This window comes from Python bivittatus, unplaced genomic scaffold, assembly GCF_059951505.1.
Source record: "Python bivittatus isolate LINGU-HERP-01145 unplaced genomic scaffold, Pbiv_v1 ctg000700_np1212, whole genome shotgun sequence".
In the NCBI taxonomy this organism is placed as follows: Eukaryota; Metazoa; Chordata; class Lepidosauria; order Squamata; family Pythonidae; genus Python; species Python bivittatus.
In genome coordinates this window covers 87,200,001-87,219,312 of record NW_028277098.1, presented here as the reverse complement: position 1 = coordinate 87,219,312, position 19,312 = coordinate 87,200,001, and the positions used below count along the sequence as shown (strand labels likewise).

The 19,312-nt window shown below is 38.9% G+C and overlaps 1 protein-coding gene across 1 annotated transcript in view; it reads right to left on the bottom strand.

Annotated features, from left to right (window-relative positions):
• Nucleotides 1-995: 995 nt before the first annotated feature.
• PARD6B (par-6 family cell polarity regulator beta) overlaps nucleotides 996-19,312 on the bottom strand; it is a 30,502-nt gene continuing 12,185 nt past the window's right edge. The window contains exon 3 of the mRNA XM_007432852.4: nucleotides 996-4,175. Coding sequence (XP_007432914.1) covers nucleotides 3,346-4,175 — 830 coding nt within the window. The 3' untranslated portion in view covers nucleotides 996-3,345. The remainder of the gene's footprint in view (nucleotides 4,176-19,312) is intronic.

Genomic DNA, 19,312 nt, shown 5'->3' with positions numbered 1-19,312 from the left:
AGTGCCTGATGTACTAATTTTAAATTCTTTCTTGGAAGAAAAATTGGGGGTACATAGTAAGAGCTAGATTAATTTTCAATAACTTTTTCTTTAGCTGAAATGATGTTGGGCTTTTGATTCAGGATGCTCAGAAGTGATAGACTTGTGAAACTTTTGGGCTTGCTCCTAGAGATCTCCCCTTTTAAAAAGCAAGATTCTGCTTACTTTTTCTAACTGCGTGTGAGCATGTTCTGTGTCAGCTATACAAACCTTTTTTTTTTTTTTAGCTTCAAGGATGGCTGTCAGATAAATATATCTTGGAGGATCAGCAAGTGATGTTTTGAAAATCTACAGCCTACATAATAAACCATTCTTTCAAGCTTCAGATTAGCAATAGTCATAATTTTTATTACCAAGTTTCTAAAAAATATGACTAGCATATGATTAGTGCCAATTGATTTTTGTAAAATCAAAGTTCATTTAGTCGTACAGAGGTACATCATACATTAAAGTGGTAAGAAAAATACTGACATTTGAGATTCTATACATGTTCATGTAAAAATTATGTGCATAAAGTTTTTAATTAGAAAATATGTAAGTCGGAACAGTACATGACAGAATCCTAAACAACATTTATGGAAGAACAAAGATTTCACAGTTCAGCTTGACTTCATCTGGAACTAAAAAACAGCTCCAAAAAAGTGTATCATTGTAGCCATGTTTTGCTTTTGTTCAGATAAGGTGCACTTAAGAGGCTAATCTGATTCCAAGCTACAGGGGAAGAGGTTTAAAATATGCCTCTGTTTTAAAGGATCAAAAGCATCTAAAGAATTTTGATTCTCTGATGAAACAATACAATGTTTCACTCATACATATAATAGAGAAGCTTCAATAAAAAGCTGAGTGTGATGCATATATAAAGAATATGGGAGAAAACCAGGGTGCCTTGCAGACCAGTCTAAATAGCTTAACCTTTTTTTTTGGTGTTCACTTTTGAATCCCTAGGTATCTCTCTAGTCCAGAGTTTCGCAAATTTAGGATGTGTGGATTTCAACTCCCAGAATTCCCCTGCCAGTTTTAAGTCCATGCATCTTAAAGTTGCTGGGGTTGAGAAACACTGCTCTAGTCGGAGACTGCCCTTTCTCCTTCTCCCCCACAAGATGCTAAGTGGTAAAGTCTTAGAGGTAGTATGTAGAAATCTATGTCAGTTATCTTAGTACTGTGACTGAGATCTCTCTCTATAGTTACACGTCTCAAGCTAATACATACTATATTATGTTTAAGCAGCTTAATTTTTGAAGATTTAGTAAGAACACGGTAGTCATAAAACTCTACAATTCTGTCATCAAGGCAACTGCATTACGTTGCAGTCATATGCAATGCAGCCTGTCATTTTAGTAGCAGTAAGCATTATCCTCTCTCCCTCCATACTGTTCAAAGATTTTGCCAAACTCAAAGAGTTTCAGACATGATGCTGCTTCAAAACAAGGTTGTTTTACAGGTACACACATACACACACATATATGTGTGTGTATATATTTATATACAACTTATATTTATTTATAACGTACACATTCATCTCATAATACAAGCTACCTGATTGAGGCTACAATCTTAAGGAATGGAAATTAAACACAGCATGATAAACATTTCCTTAAGTCTGTAATTGCAATAATAATAGATGCAAAATGGTGAAACGTAATTGCAACAGAAATGTCAAAAAATCAGAATGAAGGAGTTAAATAGCACAGTAACCGATACGTTTCAACATCCAGTTCTTCCACTAAGGTTTTGGGTTCCATGCTTCTGTGATAGTTAAAAGTTTAACATCTACAATATAATTCATCAAGGTAATTCACAGTAGTACCGAACATACACACAGGTAACAATTTCTATTGTGGAATCATTTTTCCTGCAATTCTGGATTGTACCTCAATCACAATTACATGAAAGAAAAAGGTATAAACATATGCCTAAAGGTTAAATATAAAAATTCCTTTGCTAAGAGCTTTATATATAAAAAAAGCCTTTTACCAAAGGGAAAGAAGTTCAAATGATATTTCCCATGTTTATGATTATACAACTTGCCTTCTTTAAATATCTCTTCCATTGTAGAAGATCCTTCAATCGTTTAAAAAAAAAAAAAAACCCTCTATATATAACATACCTGATTGCCAAATCTATCATTAGGACTTGCATTTGGAATTAAAAACACACAAAAGACATTCACATTATAGATACAGTAAAACCCCACAGGGTCAACTTCTGGGCTTGGTGGCCCCTGGGCAAAATGTTCTTTAATGGCCTTGCTTTTCTGTTAAGGAACCTTGGTGGTTCACCCGGTTGTACTGGTACAGCTTCAAGCAGAAGTGAGCATTCTTTTAATTCCACTGAATGACCCAAACTATGCTAAGTTAGGTCACAGTGGGGAATTAAAGGGACAGACAGATCCAACCATCTAGCCTTAGTCTGAATACTGAACTAGGAAAACGGATAGGGAGCAGGACAAAAGGAATGGGTTGGTCAAGGCTCTTGCAGTTGCCCAAGGATGCCAGGTCCTGACATCACATTCTGCAACAACCACTGAAGTCAACAGAAAATCCCACTACTTTTAATGGGCCTGGACTGCATTGCAACATTTATGATCACACCATTTCTCACTGAATGGGTACATAACTATATATGACAGACCCAGAGAAACAATTTAATTGGCTTTTAATAAGTTACCTTATCCAGTGCAAATTTATTCCTCCAGCACCAGGAATAAATCGCAATACAGTCAAAGACTCATAATTTTTAAAAGAAAATAATAGTTATAGCTCCCAACTAACCATTACATTAGTAAATTCAAAGTATAGTTGTATGAATAGTTGCATTAAGATTTATGAAAACTGAAACTGATCCATTATAAATCATTTATAACCTTTTAATTAATACATATTGGGACATGGGTTAAAATGGTTATCTCTCATGTTGAATGACTTTGTTTCATTAATATTTTAGGCTGAAATAAGGCATTCTCTGGGCTGGATTTGACTTCAAGATGTGTATAATGAAATAAAAATATGCAGATAGACCCAAGAAAAGAACCAAAAACTGGTTCTTGTAAATGAAAAAAGTACATAAATAAGCAATGGGATTTTGAGTAATGGGATCATGTTCTGTCTTGAAAATGTAAGAGAGCCAGCCCATGTTTCAAAAATATTATTCAGCTAGATATCAAAATGGAACAAATGAAGTGAATCACAACTCCTTTCTGCTAATATAAAAAGCCACTGAAATATAGTAATTGAGAGGTATGTAATGTATAGGTGTAGCCAAATATCGTTTTTGGCCTCTTAATCTGAAAAACTAAATGAAGTACTTTCACAATGTGATGATTGTCCCATCTTCTTCTAAGGTCTTTTGTTCAGAATCCTGGATTTTAAATTCCACGTTAATGCTGCTTGTTGAACAGTACAAGTTTACTTCCTTGGAAGAAATGAAGCCATTTTGCATGGATTCATGAAGGGTTTCAGTTTGTGTCAGTGAATCCAGGCTTTCACTGGATGGAGCAGCCTTTGGAATTTGCTGTGGCTCGCCGTTATCTTCAATGATTATATCATCTTCATCGCTGTCTTCTTCTTCAGGTTGATAGCGTGGCACAATATGTGGAGTGTAACTTGGAAGGCTGTTATCAGTAGACTGTCCTGAGCTTCCAGAAGTCCGGCTGTTCCTGACAACATTGTTCCTCTGGTTTGCTGGTCTCACTGTAATTATCAAATTACGACTGTTTGCAATCATCATATCTGTAACTTGATCAAGGCTTTTTCCTGAAACTTCTATACCATTCACTTCTAAGACTTCATCATTAACAGCCAGCAAGCCTGTACTTTGAGCCAGGCCTCCAGGAACTAGCCTGGATATGAATATACCAGGAACTTTTTCTAGCCCATGCGGTGTAACTCTGACACTAGAGCCATCACGTATATAAAATCCTAGAGGCTTCTCAGTTCCGTATTTATAAAGCCGCACTCTCCGATGAGTTTCTGGAAGTATGTCCACATCTATAATAGAAGACACTGGTCTGAAGTCTTGTGGCAAGCTAATAACAATGTGTGGCTTTTTCCTATGGTTATCTGGACGCAGCACATTTGATAAGACATTTTTCTTCCTTGTCATGGTATCTGTCCCAAAGGCACTGTAGTCTGCATCTTCTAAAAAAGTATAGAAGAAGAAAATATGTTATTAGTAATTCTTATAAGGCAAAACATAACCCAAATAGTCTCTAAAACATCACTAACTAAAAGATTCAGTTTGAAGTTTTCATCAAGATGTAGCACTTTTCTCCTACCAATTTATTTTATAAGCTGGCCAACACAGTTGATGAGAGGATAACAGAAAGCAAGATGATAAGGACTGTAGAACAGAGGCAGGAAATCATACATATAATTAATAACCTATTTCCTGGATTTGACTCCAACACTTCCATGGCATATATCACATAGTCTAACAAAGCACACCTTTTCTGCAGCCCAGAAAGGTCTGCCCAGAATCATGCTGCTGAAATTTCAGCAATAAGTAACCAAATATAGTCATGATTTATTGCAGGAAGCAAGCAAGAAAATTCAAAAACAAGTAAAAACAAAAAAGCAGGGCCCACCTTCTCCAAAAATGCAATGCACAACCACAACAATATTGCTATCCTACTCTATTTTATCATTACCTGTACAACAGAGGAATAAATCAGAATCCTTTATTAGGGCAACTGAAGTTTTACCAAACAGTTGCAAGTCTTTGAATTTGCAAAAACTCAACAGCAAGGAGGCTAGAAACTAAGGAATGAATGTGCCTGGCATAAAAAATGTGGCTAATCCAAGCCCCAGCTATATCGAATTACACTCTATTTAACAAAATTCTCATTAAAGGTTGGAAGACCCTCAAGGTACATAAATGTAGAATTATCAGGTAAAAGGGCAGTTGTATTGCAAGCTCCCCCAAAGCAAATGTTTTTGGGAAATAAATTCTAGATGTTGAAGTCAGAACTGTTCCTATCTGTTATGAGAAGTACAAATCTCTGGGTTAGGAGAAATCTACCTTCATGGATTTCTAAAAATTCAGTTGGCTTACAGAAGGTATTAGGACCACTATAGATTTTGGATCTTTTTCCTCTTGTTCTGAGATTTTTAGCACAGATATTTCTGCTAGTAAAGCAGAAACTCAAAGCATTTAAATGAACAGTCAATAGTTTGTAAGATATGTACTTGAAAATTCTTTATTCCAAGTGTACTTCTATGTTCTACTTTTTTACTTCTCAAGTTTCAGTATATTAGAATAAAAAGCATGAGGAAGGGCAAAGAGCCAGTGGACCCACTGCTGCCAAATATCTGGATAACAGCTAAATGACCTGGTTTTAATCTCCTGAAAACAAATACCATTCCACAAACTTTCTTCTCTGCCCTCTTCCAGAGTAAGTAAAATGACTGGCAGCAGACTCAATAAGTAACATATTTAAACACTGGAAGATACTTTTAACAAGTGGTTCAGCCACAAAGTAGTATTCCCAACAACCTGCATATCAAGTAGAAAAATGTTCCTCAGCTACTGCAAAATACTTCAGTACAAAGAGAAGAAAATAAGGGGTTTTTTTTTGGAAATACTTACATTTCTATATTCCTATTTAACTTGTAAGAATTACAAGTTAACCATTTTTCATATTTGAAAAAAAAGTGTCTTCCTTCAGGGAGGTTCTATTCCCCAGCTAAGCCTGCAATGTTTTTTGAAAATTATAGCCGAGGTAACTGGTACTCAATGGTACAGCACAGGGTCATCTGAAATAAACTAAAATCACCAGAATCTTGAAATCTACTTTGACAAGGGTATTCGTACTTGCAGGAAAATGATCTACAGATGCCTAGTACTGTTGCAAAACTCTAAAAGATTCTTCACTTTGAGATATATACTTCTGAGTTCATTTTCAATAAAGTTACACATTTTTGTTTATCCTCATACCTGGTCTTTCATAACTTGCCAAAGGCAAACAGTATATAAATTGTTTCTACTCCAGGAAACAGATTACCATTCTATATTTTGTTAGTGACTACACAGTTCGAGAAAAAAAAAATCTGCACACCCCACAAAAGCGGTCATAGGAATGTTCTATGACAGTGAGAAATCTAAGCAAAACTGCATATTCACGAGGAGCAGTGATAAAATCCATTAGGTCTCATCCATTCCCCTACAAAAACTCAGAAACCTAGAGTGGCTAGAAAAACCAGGGGAGTATCAATGGTGTTGACAAGCTGTTTTCCATGGAATCTAATCTGTTCTACTTAAACCTCTAATGGAAGAATCCAGATAGTGTTTCAAGTTTCTAAAACAGTTAGAAAATAATCTAATGCTCCGTTATTTGAGCAAGGAAACAGTGCATTCTCAGAAGGGGGAAAGGAGATTAAAAAAAAAAATCTGTATCTATGTATCTACCTAGCAATCAAAATTTAATTAAATTGTCCTCCACATCACATATCAATTTAAAGATGTTTTATAGAAACGGGCATCTACTTGTGCAATACAGCCTACACTCTTTCTCTTTCCCCCACACCCCCACTTATGCCTAAACAACTATGGAGCATAAATGGGTGTGCATCAAGTGAATTCTTGGACAAAAATAATCAATTGCATAATAGTGAATTTACATAAAATGAATCTTGCATAAAACAAGGGAAACCTGTACATGTGAGAGACCATTTTTGAGTACTGTCAAAAGTGGATCCTGGGACAAAATGCACATGGAAGAAAAGAAAAGAAACTAGGATGAAAATAGAATAATTGCAGGCAAAGAAAATCCTGTATTAGAAGAGAAATCTCCCAACAGAATAAATGGAAAGTGGATGTAAGGAGAAAGGATGTGGAGGCTGCTTGGAATAACTTACAAATGCAATAGAAGTATGTGAAGTTATGCTGTGAGAAAGAATAAATAAAATATGCTTGGTGGAATGATGATGTTAAAGACGCTAAGGATGAGAAAAAGTGTGTATAGAAATTTATATATGCAAAAAAAAAAAGGAGGAAGAGAAAAATATATTGTATAATGTGTATAGAGAGAAAAGGGTACTTGAAATTATAATATTATTATTATATAGAGAGAATTAAATATACTCTGCCTCCAGCAATGATATTAAAAATACAAATGATGAAATGGTTTGGGCTGAAACAAAAGGGAGAGAATGCCAGAAAAATATTTCAGAGATTTCTATGGGGATAATAGTGTTATATTGAAGAGGAGAATTGAAGCTTTAATACTTTAAATATTAGGGTTTGTGTGACCTGTTTGTTCCTTATGATTGGAAGAATGACATTATTGTCCTCCTATAACAGTGTTTTTCAAACCTGGTAACTTTATGATGTGTGGACTTCAACAGCCAGAATTCCCCAACCAACATGCTAGCTGGAGAATTCTGGGAATTAAAGTACACACATCTAACCCTAACCCTAATCCTATAACAAAGGGGAAAGTAGCAGGAGAGAATGCAAAAACTACAGTGGAATTAGATTGGTTTGTTAAGTCTCCCTGGGAAGGTGTTTGGTAGAATTCTGACTGAAAGGGCACAAGAGGTTACTTTGGTTTCTGATTTGGATTTTGCATAGTATTTCATTTTTTATTTTTATTTTCTGATTTTTATGGATATACACTACCCAGAGTCACAAAGTGTGAGAGCAGTGGCTTTAGACATCTCTTAAATAAATGAATAAAAATGAAAAAAATCTGGGAAGTGCAGTATGGCTTTATGTTAGGCAGGAGTTTCCAGATAAATTTTTGCAATTTATCATGTATTTCAAAAGTATATAAATGTCATTTATTAGTGAGTGGAAACCCCTTATGGACTTTTTGTTGAAAAAAAAGAATAAACTTGTGAATTATGGGTCTGCAGATTAAAAAGGGTAGCTTATGGACAGAAGGAAATTATGATGTAACCTTAGAGAGAGAGGGTAAAATTTAAATGTATCTATAAGTGCTGTCAGGAAGATCGGAACCCACTTCTTTAGAATTTTCCCTTCCCTTCCCTTCCCTTCCCTTCCCTTCCCTTCCCTTCCCTTCCCTTCCCTTCCCTTCCCTTCCCTTCCTTTCCTTTAAAAAATACAAAGTGTATACATGTGAGAAAATGAAGCTACTGTACATTTGTAGATTTGTGTAACACTTATGATAAGCTGAATGTCTTGCATGAATATGGAGTTAAAGGTTGCTGAATACCTTAAGAACATTTCATAATGGGAGTAAAATATGAGTATAACAAATGGAATGCTTAGGGAATAGTTTAACATTAAGCAGAGAGTAAGAGAAAAATACATCATGTTCCTTGAACGGTTGATTATGTTTATAAGAAATACCTGTGGTGACGTTAGAGGTGAGTTGGTTGGGGCTGTGAATATATGCTTCCTTTTATATACATATGATCCCATGATGTTGGCTGAGAAACCAAATGATTTGCAGCAATTCTGAGCTATTGTACAATGCAACAAGGACCACAGAACTGAAAATTAATGTTTGAGGGAAAATGCTATGAATGGCTGAAAGTGATCATAAATAGCTAATAAGTTGAGTAAATAGTTGAATTTGTGTAATTTGACAGAATGCTTAGCAAAGATGGGGAAATGGATGGAGGCATTCTAAGCAATATTAAAAAGAGAATGGATAGTAGTTGCGTTTTGTGAGGCATAAGTGTCTATCAAAATAAGTGAAAATGGTTATGTAATAAGGACATGCTTCTGCTCACTTTGTCATATGAAGGTGAAAGTTGGGTATGTCTGTAGAAAGACAAAAATTGAAAGGGATTCTTAAGAAATGTGTGTGATAAAACAAGAAGAGATAGGGTCAAGAATCAAGGCTGGGTTTGCAGATCTTTGAAGATTTCACCTATAAATGATCAAATATCCTTCTTTTTGGTGTCTACATGGCAAAGGAGCATTACTTTTCTTTTTTGAGCTGGAGTGAGCAAAAGGTAGGACAAAATCTACTGGTAGATTGCTGAATGATCTGAAGTATATCATCAAAAGTTCAACACTGTTTTAACAGCTAACAATGAATGGAGGAAAGTAGAAATCTGATTAGCAACAATGCCCATTCCCCTCAAGGAAGAACACCATGAGATATAACTCACAGTGTATATTGTAACATTGTCTTTACTATTCTACTGACCTGCTAGGTGATCAAGAGTCTTTGAGAAGCCGCAACCCTTGCCTTCAAAGACTTAGCAGCAAGGGGAAAACTAATTGAATCCATTATATCAGCCAGAGAAAGAACACCATAGCAAGTTTACTTCATAGTTACTACTCAGACAAAATATTCAGCTTCTGACTATTGTTCTGAAACTAGAGAACTTAAAGAGCAGCAAACTCTGGCCTTATCTGTTGATCAAAGAGATCAAAGTCCACCAAATACTATTCAAGAAAGAATGTCAGCAAAGAAAAATCAGCTTCATCAGAACCAGGCACAGATGCCAGGTTTATGGCTTATTACTTTATTCTGTTCTTGGATACATAATTTCCTTCCTTTCCTTTTCTGCCTAACTCCTCTTTCCTTATATGTCTTGTTTTTGTTTTTAATTTGGAGACAGGGCCTTTCTCTGTTAATTGATGAGAGTCATTTTAGAAATCAATTATTGTCTAAAAATTGGGATTAAAACTATAGTTAAGTACATTTTCTTTGTATTATTTAGTGTGGAATGAAAACCTGTTTTTACTACATAGATTAATGTGGATAGGCTCTAAAAACTGGGATCACAGGTTACCTCGATTACAATGCTTATACTGCTATCATTCTCCCAGTATACTTTAAAATATTTTTTGGACATCCACTAAAGCCAAAATTTACTTTAGTTTTTCATTTGATAACTTTGATATTTGATCCAGAGAACATGTCATGTGGGAAGGAAACCTTCTGCTGTTCAGTCTTCTTCCCTTTTCCCTGCCATGCAATCTTCCTGCCATAATCAAAGTAAAAGGTGGGAAACTACAATTAGAATGGGCCCGGTACATAGATTAAAATGCAGTGAGACATGCCAATTTAATTCCTGGCTGAAGTTTAACTGGAGGTCTCTTTGATCGAATAAGAAAAGACCCTTTCCCCCTAGAGATTACCATTTCAATCAACAAATGCTAAACAAGCGGAAACCACACCTCGGTAGGGTGCCTGACTTCAGAGAGCGCCTTCTTGGAATGCCAGCCAAGTGCACTTTCTCGGGATTCCTACAGGGCACGCTCTCCTGGACTCTCAGGGAACAATAGCAAGATTTCCCTACATAAAGGGCTTTAAAAGGAAAACTTAGCGTGGCCGCCTCCGACAGCTGATTCTGTAAGTTGTGCTCTCAGAAATAAACCTCACCTCTGATTCAAGCAACTGCCTGCACCGGCTCGGAAACGAACCTGGTAAGATTTCTTTCTAACAATCTGGTGACCATGAAGGGACTCCAAGACTCACCGGGTCGACAGACCAGGCCCGGGCAATTTCACCAAGCTGGCATCGGACCATTTGTCTAGAGAGTGCTGCCCTGAGCTCTGCCCATATTGACATTGGTAGTAAAGGGAGTTTTGCGTTTTGAGCCAAACAGCTGCTTGAACCCGAGTCTTCATAGTCAGTAAGTACTGTGCAAATTTTGTGTCTTGTGCCCAGTGTGTGTGAGTGTGAGATTTCTCTTTTGTGTTTTATCCCAACTGTTGACCAGGGCTGTGTGTCAAGTCAGTTTCAGCTGCACCTAGGCTCCTGCTAGCCTCTCTCAGGTAATGGCCGGGAGACCCTAGAAAGCAAGGGAGGCTGATGAGACTCGTGTGCCTCAACAGGTAGCGAAAGGCTGAACACTTGACTTTACCTGGGCAAATACCAGGCTGCTTTCTACTCCTTTCTTAATCCGGGACCAGGGTTGTGAAAAGGGAGGACCAGTTCTCTATTAGAGAGTGTCCGGGTGTAAAAGGAGCACCTCAAACCTAGGTGAACATGCGTGTCATAGTTAGGGACAGAAATGGGAGATGACAAGTTGAAGGTCTCCCTGGCTTCCCCTTTGGGAAGGATGCGCATCACCTTGGACGGGCAGGGATGAGAAAAAGCCGTGCATGGAATTTATGTCTGGAATGGACTAAGCTTACTGATGCAGCTGGTAATTCAATTTGACCTGAAATGGGTGCTTTTGACTATGCTATATTAAAAATTTTAAGACTAAAACTAAAGCCTTCCCATCTGCCTTATTGATATTGTTGAGCAGAACTTTCCAATCCCATGGGTTGACTTTTAATTCAAACACACCCAGCACCCCTCCAGCCCATACAGAGTTCCTTGCTGATTTCTTTGTAACTGCTCCTCTCTCTCCTTCAAGCTCCTAGTAGAAGCCCATCCCACCTCTCCATGTTTTCGCCTGAGTCTCTCAGCTTTCCCACCTTTGCACATGCTCATCTCCATTTCCCACTCTCTGCCCCTGGTTGCTCCACAAATTCCTATTAAACTAAGGTAGAAAAAAGAAAACACACCACCAAGTATAACAATATAGGCAATACAAGCTGAATAATCTTTAACCAATGTTTCCCAAAACCAAATATCTTCTACTGCAGCCACAGGATCACGGTTATTATATTTGAACTTGCAAATGATGATGTGCTTCAAAGCAATAGCACTGCTGGAAACAACAGCATCTCAGCTCTTGTATCACTTTTCCACCTCTGAGCCCTTTGTTAAGTGCAAAGAAGAGACCAAAGCAAACAAAACTGTCGATGGCTGGTGTGGGTCTTCCGGGCTGTGTGTCCGTGTTCTGGAAGTTTTGTTTCCTAACATTTCACCAGCACGTGTGACCGGCATCTTCAGAGTGCAGGAGCACAGACAGGAGCAGTTCTCTCTGTGCCCAGGGTGATGTGACCCTTTTATGGGTATTTATAGAGATCTGGGGGGGGGGGATTGGGGGGGGTTGGGTTACTGAGTGGCTGCTGTTTTGGTGTCAGAAGGGCCACATCACCCTGGGCACAGAGAGAACTGCTCCTGTCTGTGCTCCTGCACTCTGAAGATGCCGGTCACAGGTGCTGCCGAAACGTTAGGAAACAAAACTTCAAGAACACGGCCACACAGCCCGGAAGACCCACACCAGCCATCATATGCCGGCTGTGAAAGCCTTCAACAATACAACAAACAAAACTGTCCTTTGTCTCCTAAATACCAATGTCTGTCAACACTTTAAGCTTCTCAAAAGATTTATCTTCCCATTTACTCCATTTTGGGGGGGGGGGTTATGAGTCACTCACTGCTTTTTTATACGACCACCGTGCTCCTCCCCTAATTTTCTCTTCTCCTGCAAGTCTGGATGGAATTTGAATTTTCTAATCTCTTCAGGGCAATCTGCTAAGAATGCCTCATAGCAAAGGTCTCCTAGAGGCTTTACCTTTTCCCCTTCTCCCCCTTCCCTCTGTTCTTTATAAGGAAGGTGCTCTGGGGCTACCATAGATGCCCAGTCGCCCCTAAGGCCCTACTTCCAGAGTATGCTCCTTTGCCCACAAACCTGGGCATAGAGAGCAAAGAGGGGGATGGAAGCGTATATTTTATTCCAGGATGAGTCGTCCAAATGGCCAGACCCCACAGGATCGATCCTGATGGGCAGACCAAGATCCTCACCCCATGGCTTCCCAGATGGATGTGCACCCTCCAGATGACTTCACTATGAACCACTCCGTGAAGGGGCTGCTTGACACCAGCTCTGGACTAGCCTGGCAGCTACCTCAAGTCTAATACCAGATCTACATCAAGTCTCCACGTAAAAGAACGTCCTCCAATCAAAGTGAGAAAGAGCTCTGCAAATCTTCTTGGTCACCAAAAGGCTTCAGGTGCTTAGGGAAAGCTGATGTCCCTTTTTGCACATTCCCACCCAAATGCTGGTAAGGATCAAAGAAGGAACAGCTAAAGCATTAGAGGCTAAACTATCAGTAAGATTGTTTCTCTCTCTCTCTCCCTCTCTGCTATCAATCTCCCAGTATAATTTAAAATATTTTTTGGACATCCACTAAAGCCAAATTTTATTTTAGTTTTTCATTTGATCACTTTGATATTTGATCCAGAGAACATTACATATCACTTTGAGGAAAGAATGTTAAAAATTACTAAATCAAATGCAAACTGTTTTGAAAGCTATTCCAACATAGCAGTAGGTAAGCAAAAATTTAACTGAGCTTAAAGTTAAATGTATTTGTTTTCCAGTATTCAGCTTCAATCCAGATTGAAAGTTCACTTTATAAGATATCAGTTCTTTCAAAAGCAAGACTGTTATCTAAATTTTAATTCAAAAGGCTCTTGAGTTTTATTTTTTATTGAATTTTTAATGTAAAAATAATGAAACAATTGTATATGGAACAAAATATCCTGTTCTCAAAACACATATTAGATATTCCACGTTGACAGGTAGAAACAGCAATTGTCACTATACAATTTTAAAAATGCAATGCAACATAAGAGAGATCAAAATGTGGGATTCCTTGTGTGCATATCTCATACTTCTAAATAAAATTATAGTAATGCAATGCTGTCACAGCTAAAGGAAATGTATTATAAATTGAAAAGAGTAACTTAAATAATCCTTGAACATAAAGACTGGTATCTTACAAAATATAGGCAGAATTTCTTATCCCTAAATAAAACCACCCCAGCATAATAACTCTTTAGAAATACAATTCTATATTTCCAAATCAACTTGACCTATTGTTGAAGTCTACAACTTGAATTTCACTTCATGATGTACAATGACACATTATTTTTAAAAGATTCAGGAACGCTTGCAATAAAATTGTTATACAAATGACAGCTGTAACTTGCTTTGGATAAGTATACAGCTGACCTCATTTAGTGACTGCAATTGGGACCAGCAACTCAGCCTAAGCAAAGTGGTCGCTAAGTGAAAAATCACCTGACTGCAACTGTGCTTACAATTTTACTTCAGCTTTCCTTTGCTTTACAGTGTCAGAAGGATACAGCCCCAAACAGCCAGGTGAGCCCAAAGAGGTTTCTGGAACTTGACTCACAAGGAAGCTGGGTGAAAGAGCAAATTTTATAGCCCATTTTTCCCACTCCCCCGCCCTTTGGAATGCTTACCCTGGCACTGGGATAATTAGCAAGAAGGGAATTAATGTTTGCATTTACATTCATTGGAAAGGAAGGGATTACAAGAGAGTAAGCAGGCACACAATGGGGAATACACATCAAAAGGAATGCACGGGTGCTGGCTGTTTGCCAGCGGAGCCACTTAGGAGGCAAACAAAAGCCTTCAGTGTGAAACTGATTAAGGCCTGGTCAGTTTCAGGCAGCAGTTACAAGTTGGTTGGAGGGTTCTAATCAACTAATTAAGGTCACAGAGCTGAGCACCTTAACTTGGTATGGGTGGTGGTCAATTCATCTTTAAAGGAAAGGGAGTGGTTCCACCAGTGCACCCCCTCCTCAAGGGGCCTTCACTTCACCCAACTGATCTGGACAACTTTTATCCAGTTTCCAAGTCCTCTTTTTAGGGAAAGTGGTAGAGAGAGTGATAGTGCAGCAGTTGCAGAGGACTCTGGATGAATTGGATTAGCTGGACCCCTTTCAGTAAGGGTTCAGGCCAGGGTTTGGGACTGAAACAACATTGATTGCTCTCTTGGATGACCTTTGGTGTGAGCGAGATGCAGGTATTGCATCCATCCTTGTTCTTTTTGACCTCTCAGCAGCATTCAATACCATCGATCATGGTGTCCTTCTGAATTGGCTTCAGGACTTGGGGGTAGGCAGCACTCTGTCCTGGTTTTCCTCTTTCCTCTGCATTCAATTTCAGTCGGTGTTGATGGGGAGAGAGATCCAACCCATTGCCCCTATTGTGTGGGATGCCTCAGGGCTCGGTCCTCTCTCCTCTCCTATTTAACATCTACATGAAGCCGCTGGGTGAGGTGATCTGATGGTTTGGGGTGAGGTACCATCAATATGCAGATGATATCCAGTTATATATCTCCACCCCAGGCCCATTGAGTGATGCTGTGAATGTCCTATCCCAGTGTCTGGAGGCTGTAGGGGCCTGGATGGGGCACAATGGGCTCCAACTCAATCCAAGCAAGGCGGAGTGGTTGGGTATTGGTCCTCCTGGGAACAAGGCTTTTCCTTCTTTGGTATTAGATGGGGTAGCACTGCCCCAGATAGACCTGGTGCGCAATCTAGGGGTCCTCTTGGACTTGCAGCTCCTGCTCAAAGAGCAGGTGGTAGACATGGCTAACAGAGCTTTTGTACACCTTTGAGTTGTGTGCCAGTTGCACCCATTCCTGGACCAGGAAGTTCTCCTCACAGTCACTCATTCCCTCATTATCTCCCATTTGGATTACTGCAATACGTTCTACATCAGGCTACCCTTGAAGAGCATTCAGAAGCTTCCATTGGTACAAAATGTGGTTGCATGAGTAGTAAGTGACGCCGGATATACAGCACATGTAACACCACTACTACAGGAGTTGCACTGGTTGCCAGTCTGTTTCCAGGTGCAATTCAAGGTGCCGGTTGTCACCTATGGCTTGGCACAGGGTTATCTAAGGGACCGTCTTCTCCCAATAGTTTCTGTCCATCCAATCCGGTCTAGTAGATTGGGGATGCTGCGGATCCCGTCAGCCAAGGAATGTCAGCTGGCAGGGACCAGAAAGCGGGCCTTCTCAGCAGCAGCCCCCACCCTTTGGAACATTCCTCCTCTGGAGCTCAGGATGGCCCCGACTCTGCTAGCCTTTCATAAGGCTTTAAATACCTGGCTATGTGCCCGAGCCTGGGGTCCCAAAAGTGTTATGGGCCCCATTACTTGGTTGCACTGTTGATTTTATGTAATTTTTATAATTCTCAGCTGCCTATATATAAATTTGTAATTGTTTTAACGGTTTTAATGATTGTGAAATTGTTCACCACCCAGAGTCATTTGGATTGAGATGGGCGGCTATAGAAATTGAATAAATAAATAAACTTGCAGTTAGCACTTTTTAGGGAAATGCTGCGCTACAAAGCAGCTCAGGAAGAGATCGCTTGTTTAAGCAATCTCTCTACTCTACAAGGGTGGTGGGGAGGGGAATCAGGACAGGCACAGCACAACTGACTATAATGGCAAACACGCGACTGAGAGAGAGACACTGCAAAGGTTGTAAATGCGGACATTGGTCGCAAAGTTACTTTTTCATCACTGTCGTAACTGTGAATGGTCACTGTCTGAGGTATTGCTATATGAGGGCTATCTATACATGTTTTATGGAGCAGCAGCAGCATACAGCAGTTTGGAGACAGAGCAACCAACGCATGCACAATTTTATTAAAAATATTACCTTCATATAATACCCCTTAAATCTGATTTCTCTTCAGATCATGTAATACTCTAAGCATCTCAACACTGACCCTAATTACAGCATGTATCCCAGATGGCAAGTTAAAGTATGTCTGTCCTAGTTTTCTGATCAATCACCTTTTTAGTGACGTGTCTCCCAAACAATGGAAAAAAAGGTAGCAGAGAGGAAAGCTCTGTTTTGGAGTTGATCCTATATCCCTTATCCTTTTTCTGGAGGACTAACTGATGCTTAACCATAAGCTAATGGATTCAGGCAATACGCTAAGTGATAACTGACACTGCTTAGCCAAGAACAAACATGGCCATATATTATACCATTATTAAAAGCTTCTTAGCTTCCCACGAAATAACTATATTCCTGGGTCTGGGTGACACTTTGAGCTAAACCAAAATACAGCTTAACTTGTTATGCTATTCTGTCAGTACATACAGCATAATTAAAAACTCAGCAGGGCAGCATGACTGTATAGCCTCACGATAACCCTTGAATAATTTATTTTAAGGAGTATTCTTCAGTACAGAGGCACCATTGTCCTGACAACAGCTAATCAGTGTAGATTTTCAGCAGTAAGAAACCAGAAGTAAAAGCTGTTATCATACATAATGGGAATGTCTACAGGGCAGAACAGATGAACTGCTTTTAAGAAACATACTCACTGATGTGAAACCAAATCTGCATGCTGAATGTGCTACACAAAAAGGGAGATATTCCCTAACGTTTTCATTGGCTGACTGCAATGATCTAAACCACCCAAAAGCCTTTATCAGAGATCCGTAGCAAAATATAGATTTATGCTCTACTGTTTGTATCTGACTGCCTGTTAGCTCCTCTGAAAGCATGAAATGACAGTTAAGAATGGTACAATTATATCTTTTACATGCACTAACCCTCCCCTCCCCCCCCAAAAAAAACCCCTCTTGGAACTTTTTCATTTGTAAATTGATAAAAATGGTTATTTCTCCACTGAATCAGTTTGCAAGCCACAGTAAGCCTGATAAGGTTGGCTTACTGTGGGCCAACCTGCACCCACATGATCTGCATTTGAGCAAACAGGGTTAATAAACCATGTGCAGGCTAGTTGGCCAGGTTTAACATTATGTAGGTCTCAGGGTTTTCCATTATTAAGACACCAGAAAACAAAACCATGAACAAACTAAGAACATTTGTTCTCATGTCTCTCTTGGGAGAACAAATCCAGAGTTCACGTTCAGTATTAATACTAAAGTTGGCTAACTAAGCCATGATTGGCTTATTAACACATCCACTATTAAATGAATTTGCTGCTGAGCCAATCTTGTTACTATTCTTTAATGTGTGCCAAATATTACCTAATATTGTGTATCCAATCATGAAATTCCATTTGTACAAAGCTTCTGCTATTGGTAGAATGCATTTCCATTTTTCCACCAGTGTCAAATCCAATTCATGGAAACCCCTTCCATAATCTTCAAAACTGTATTAATCTGGATATTGTTTGAACTAGATGTTCTACTAATGGTTATGCAAAAAGCAAGGAAGGGAAAAGACCTCTTTCCCCCATTTTTCACAACCATAATGGTAAATGCAAATACCTGCAAACAGAAGTGCTGTAAAACCACATCATGTTGGGCTAGTATGTGCAAGGTTTGAGAGGAAAGGATTGTGTGGTTTTTCAAGTGAATATATTTCTACATACATCTCTTGGATGGAGACTTACTGAGAAATTATTCTTTGCTTAATTGGAAAGTAAAACTAGACAGTTTCTTTATCTGCATTTAATGGCGTCATTTCTCTAATGATATCACATCTGCCATCAAAATTTACTATTTCCTGCCCTCTCCATGCTGCCCCCCAAAAGGTTCCAGGTTCCAAAGAGGCAGTTTGGGGGGAAATGTACATATGTTATTTGGGGGGGAGGGGGTGCACAGCCCAGATTTTTTTGCATAATGCTGGATGTAGCTCCTTATCAAGAGTCACAAATTCTACACTCCTTGTTTCTTCCCCCTCCCTTATGCTGTCTCTTCCAGGTGTCCCTAGCAAAAACCAAACCTGACAAGAAAATACAGCCTTTTGCAAATGAGTAGAAAAGTTGCATATGCTGAGCAGTATCATTACAGAATGCTAGTTTCCATGCAAAGTCTAAACTCTTTCTAAAATACAGACTACTTCTCTTAACGGCTATCGTGCAAGTTGAACTAGTTTTTTCACTCTTAACATTTCAGCAAGCATCTCTTCTTTCACTGTACCGTGACCAACCCCTCTGGCTATTTTGTTTCAGAAATACTATTTTCAATCATAGAATTGGAAGGATCCACCTAGGCCAATCCCCTGCTTACGTCTGGAATCCAAATTAAAGCGTCCCAGACAGAGTGTGATTTAGCCTCTGCTTGAGCAGATCCAGTAAAGGGGAAACAATCACCTCTCTGGGCAATTGGTTCCATTGTGAACTGCTTCTACTTTTAGGAAGGTTTTTTTTTTCCAGTTTTCAATCAGAATCTGTTTTCCTTTATCATGAATCCATTAATCTGTGTCCTGCACTCCAGAATTAAAGAGAGCAGGTCTTGGCTTTCTTCCTAAGTTTCCTCAGGACTCAAAACTCAATTTTGCAGTTCTGAAAACACTCCTGTACAACATAATTGTAAAGGTCTTTACTATATCCAATCTCTCCTGCTTTTTAGAATTTGTACAAAACTACTGAATTACCAAGCAGTTAATGAACAGAGGGTAAGAGGACAGAACTATTTCAAATCTTTTCCCGCAGATAAAATACAGGATAGGGGGAGGTGAAGGATTAACATTTACAATAAACTTCACCACAGGTTAGGAGCTTAAACTCAAAAGGCTGCCACATATGGCCCCCTAAAAGGTACTAATATTTTAGTCATGACAGAGATGTGATTAAGAAACTCAACAAATGCACTGTAAGATCCAGTTCTCAGTCAAGTATTTGTAGAATCTATATAAAATGTCAACCTCTTTGGAAGAAAAAGGAGCTGTTCCCTACACAAACCTTTGACTTGTT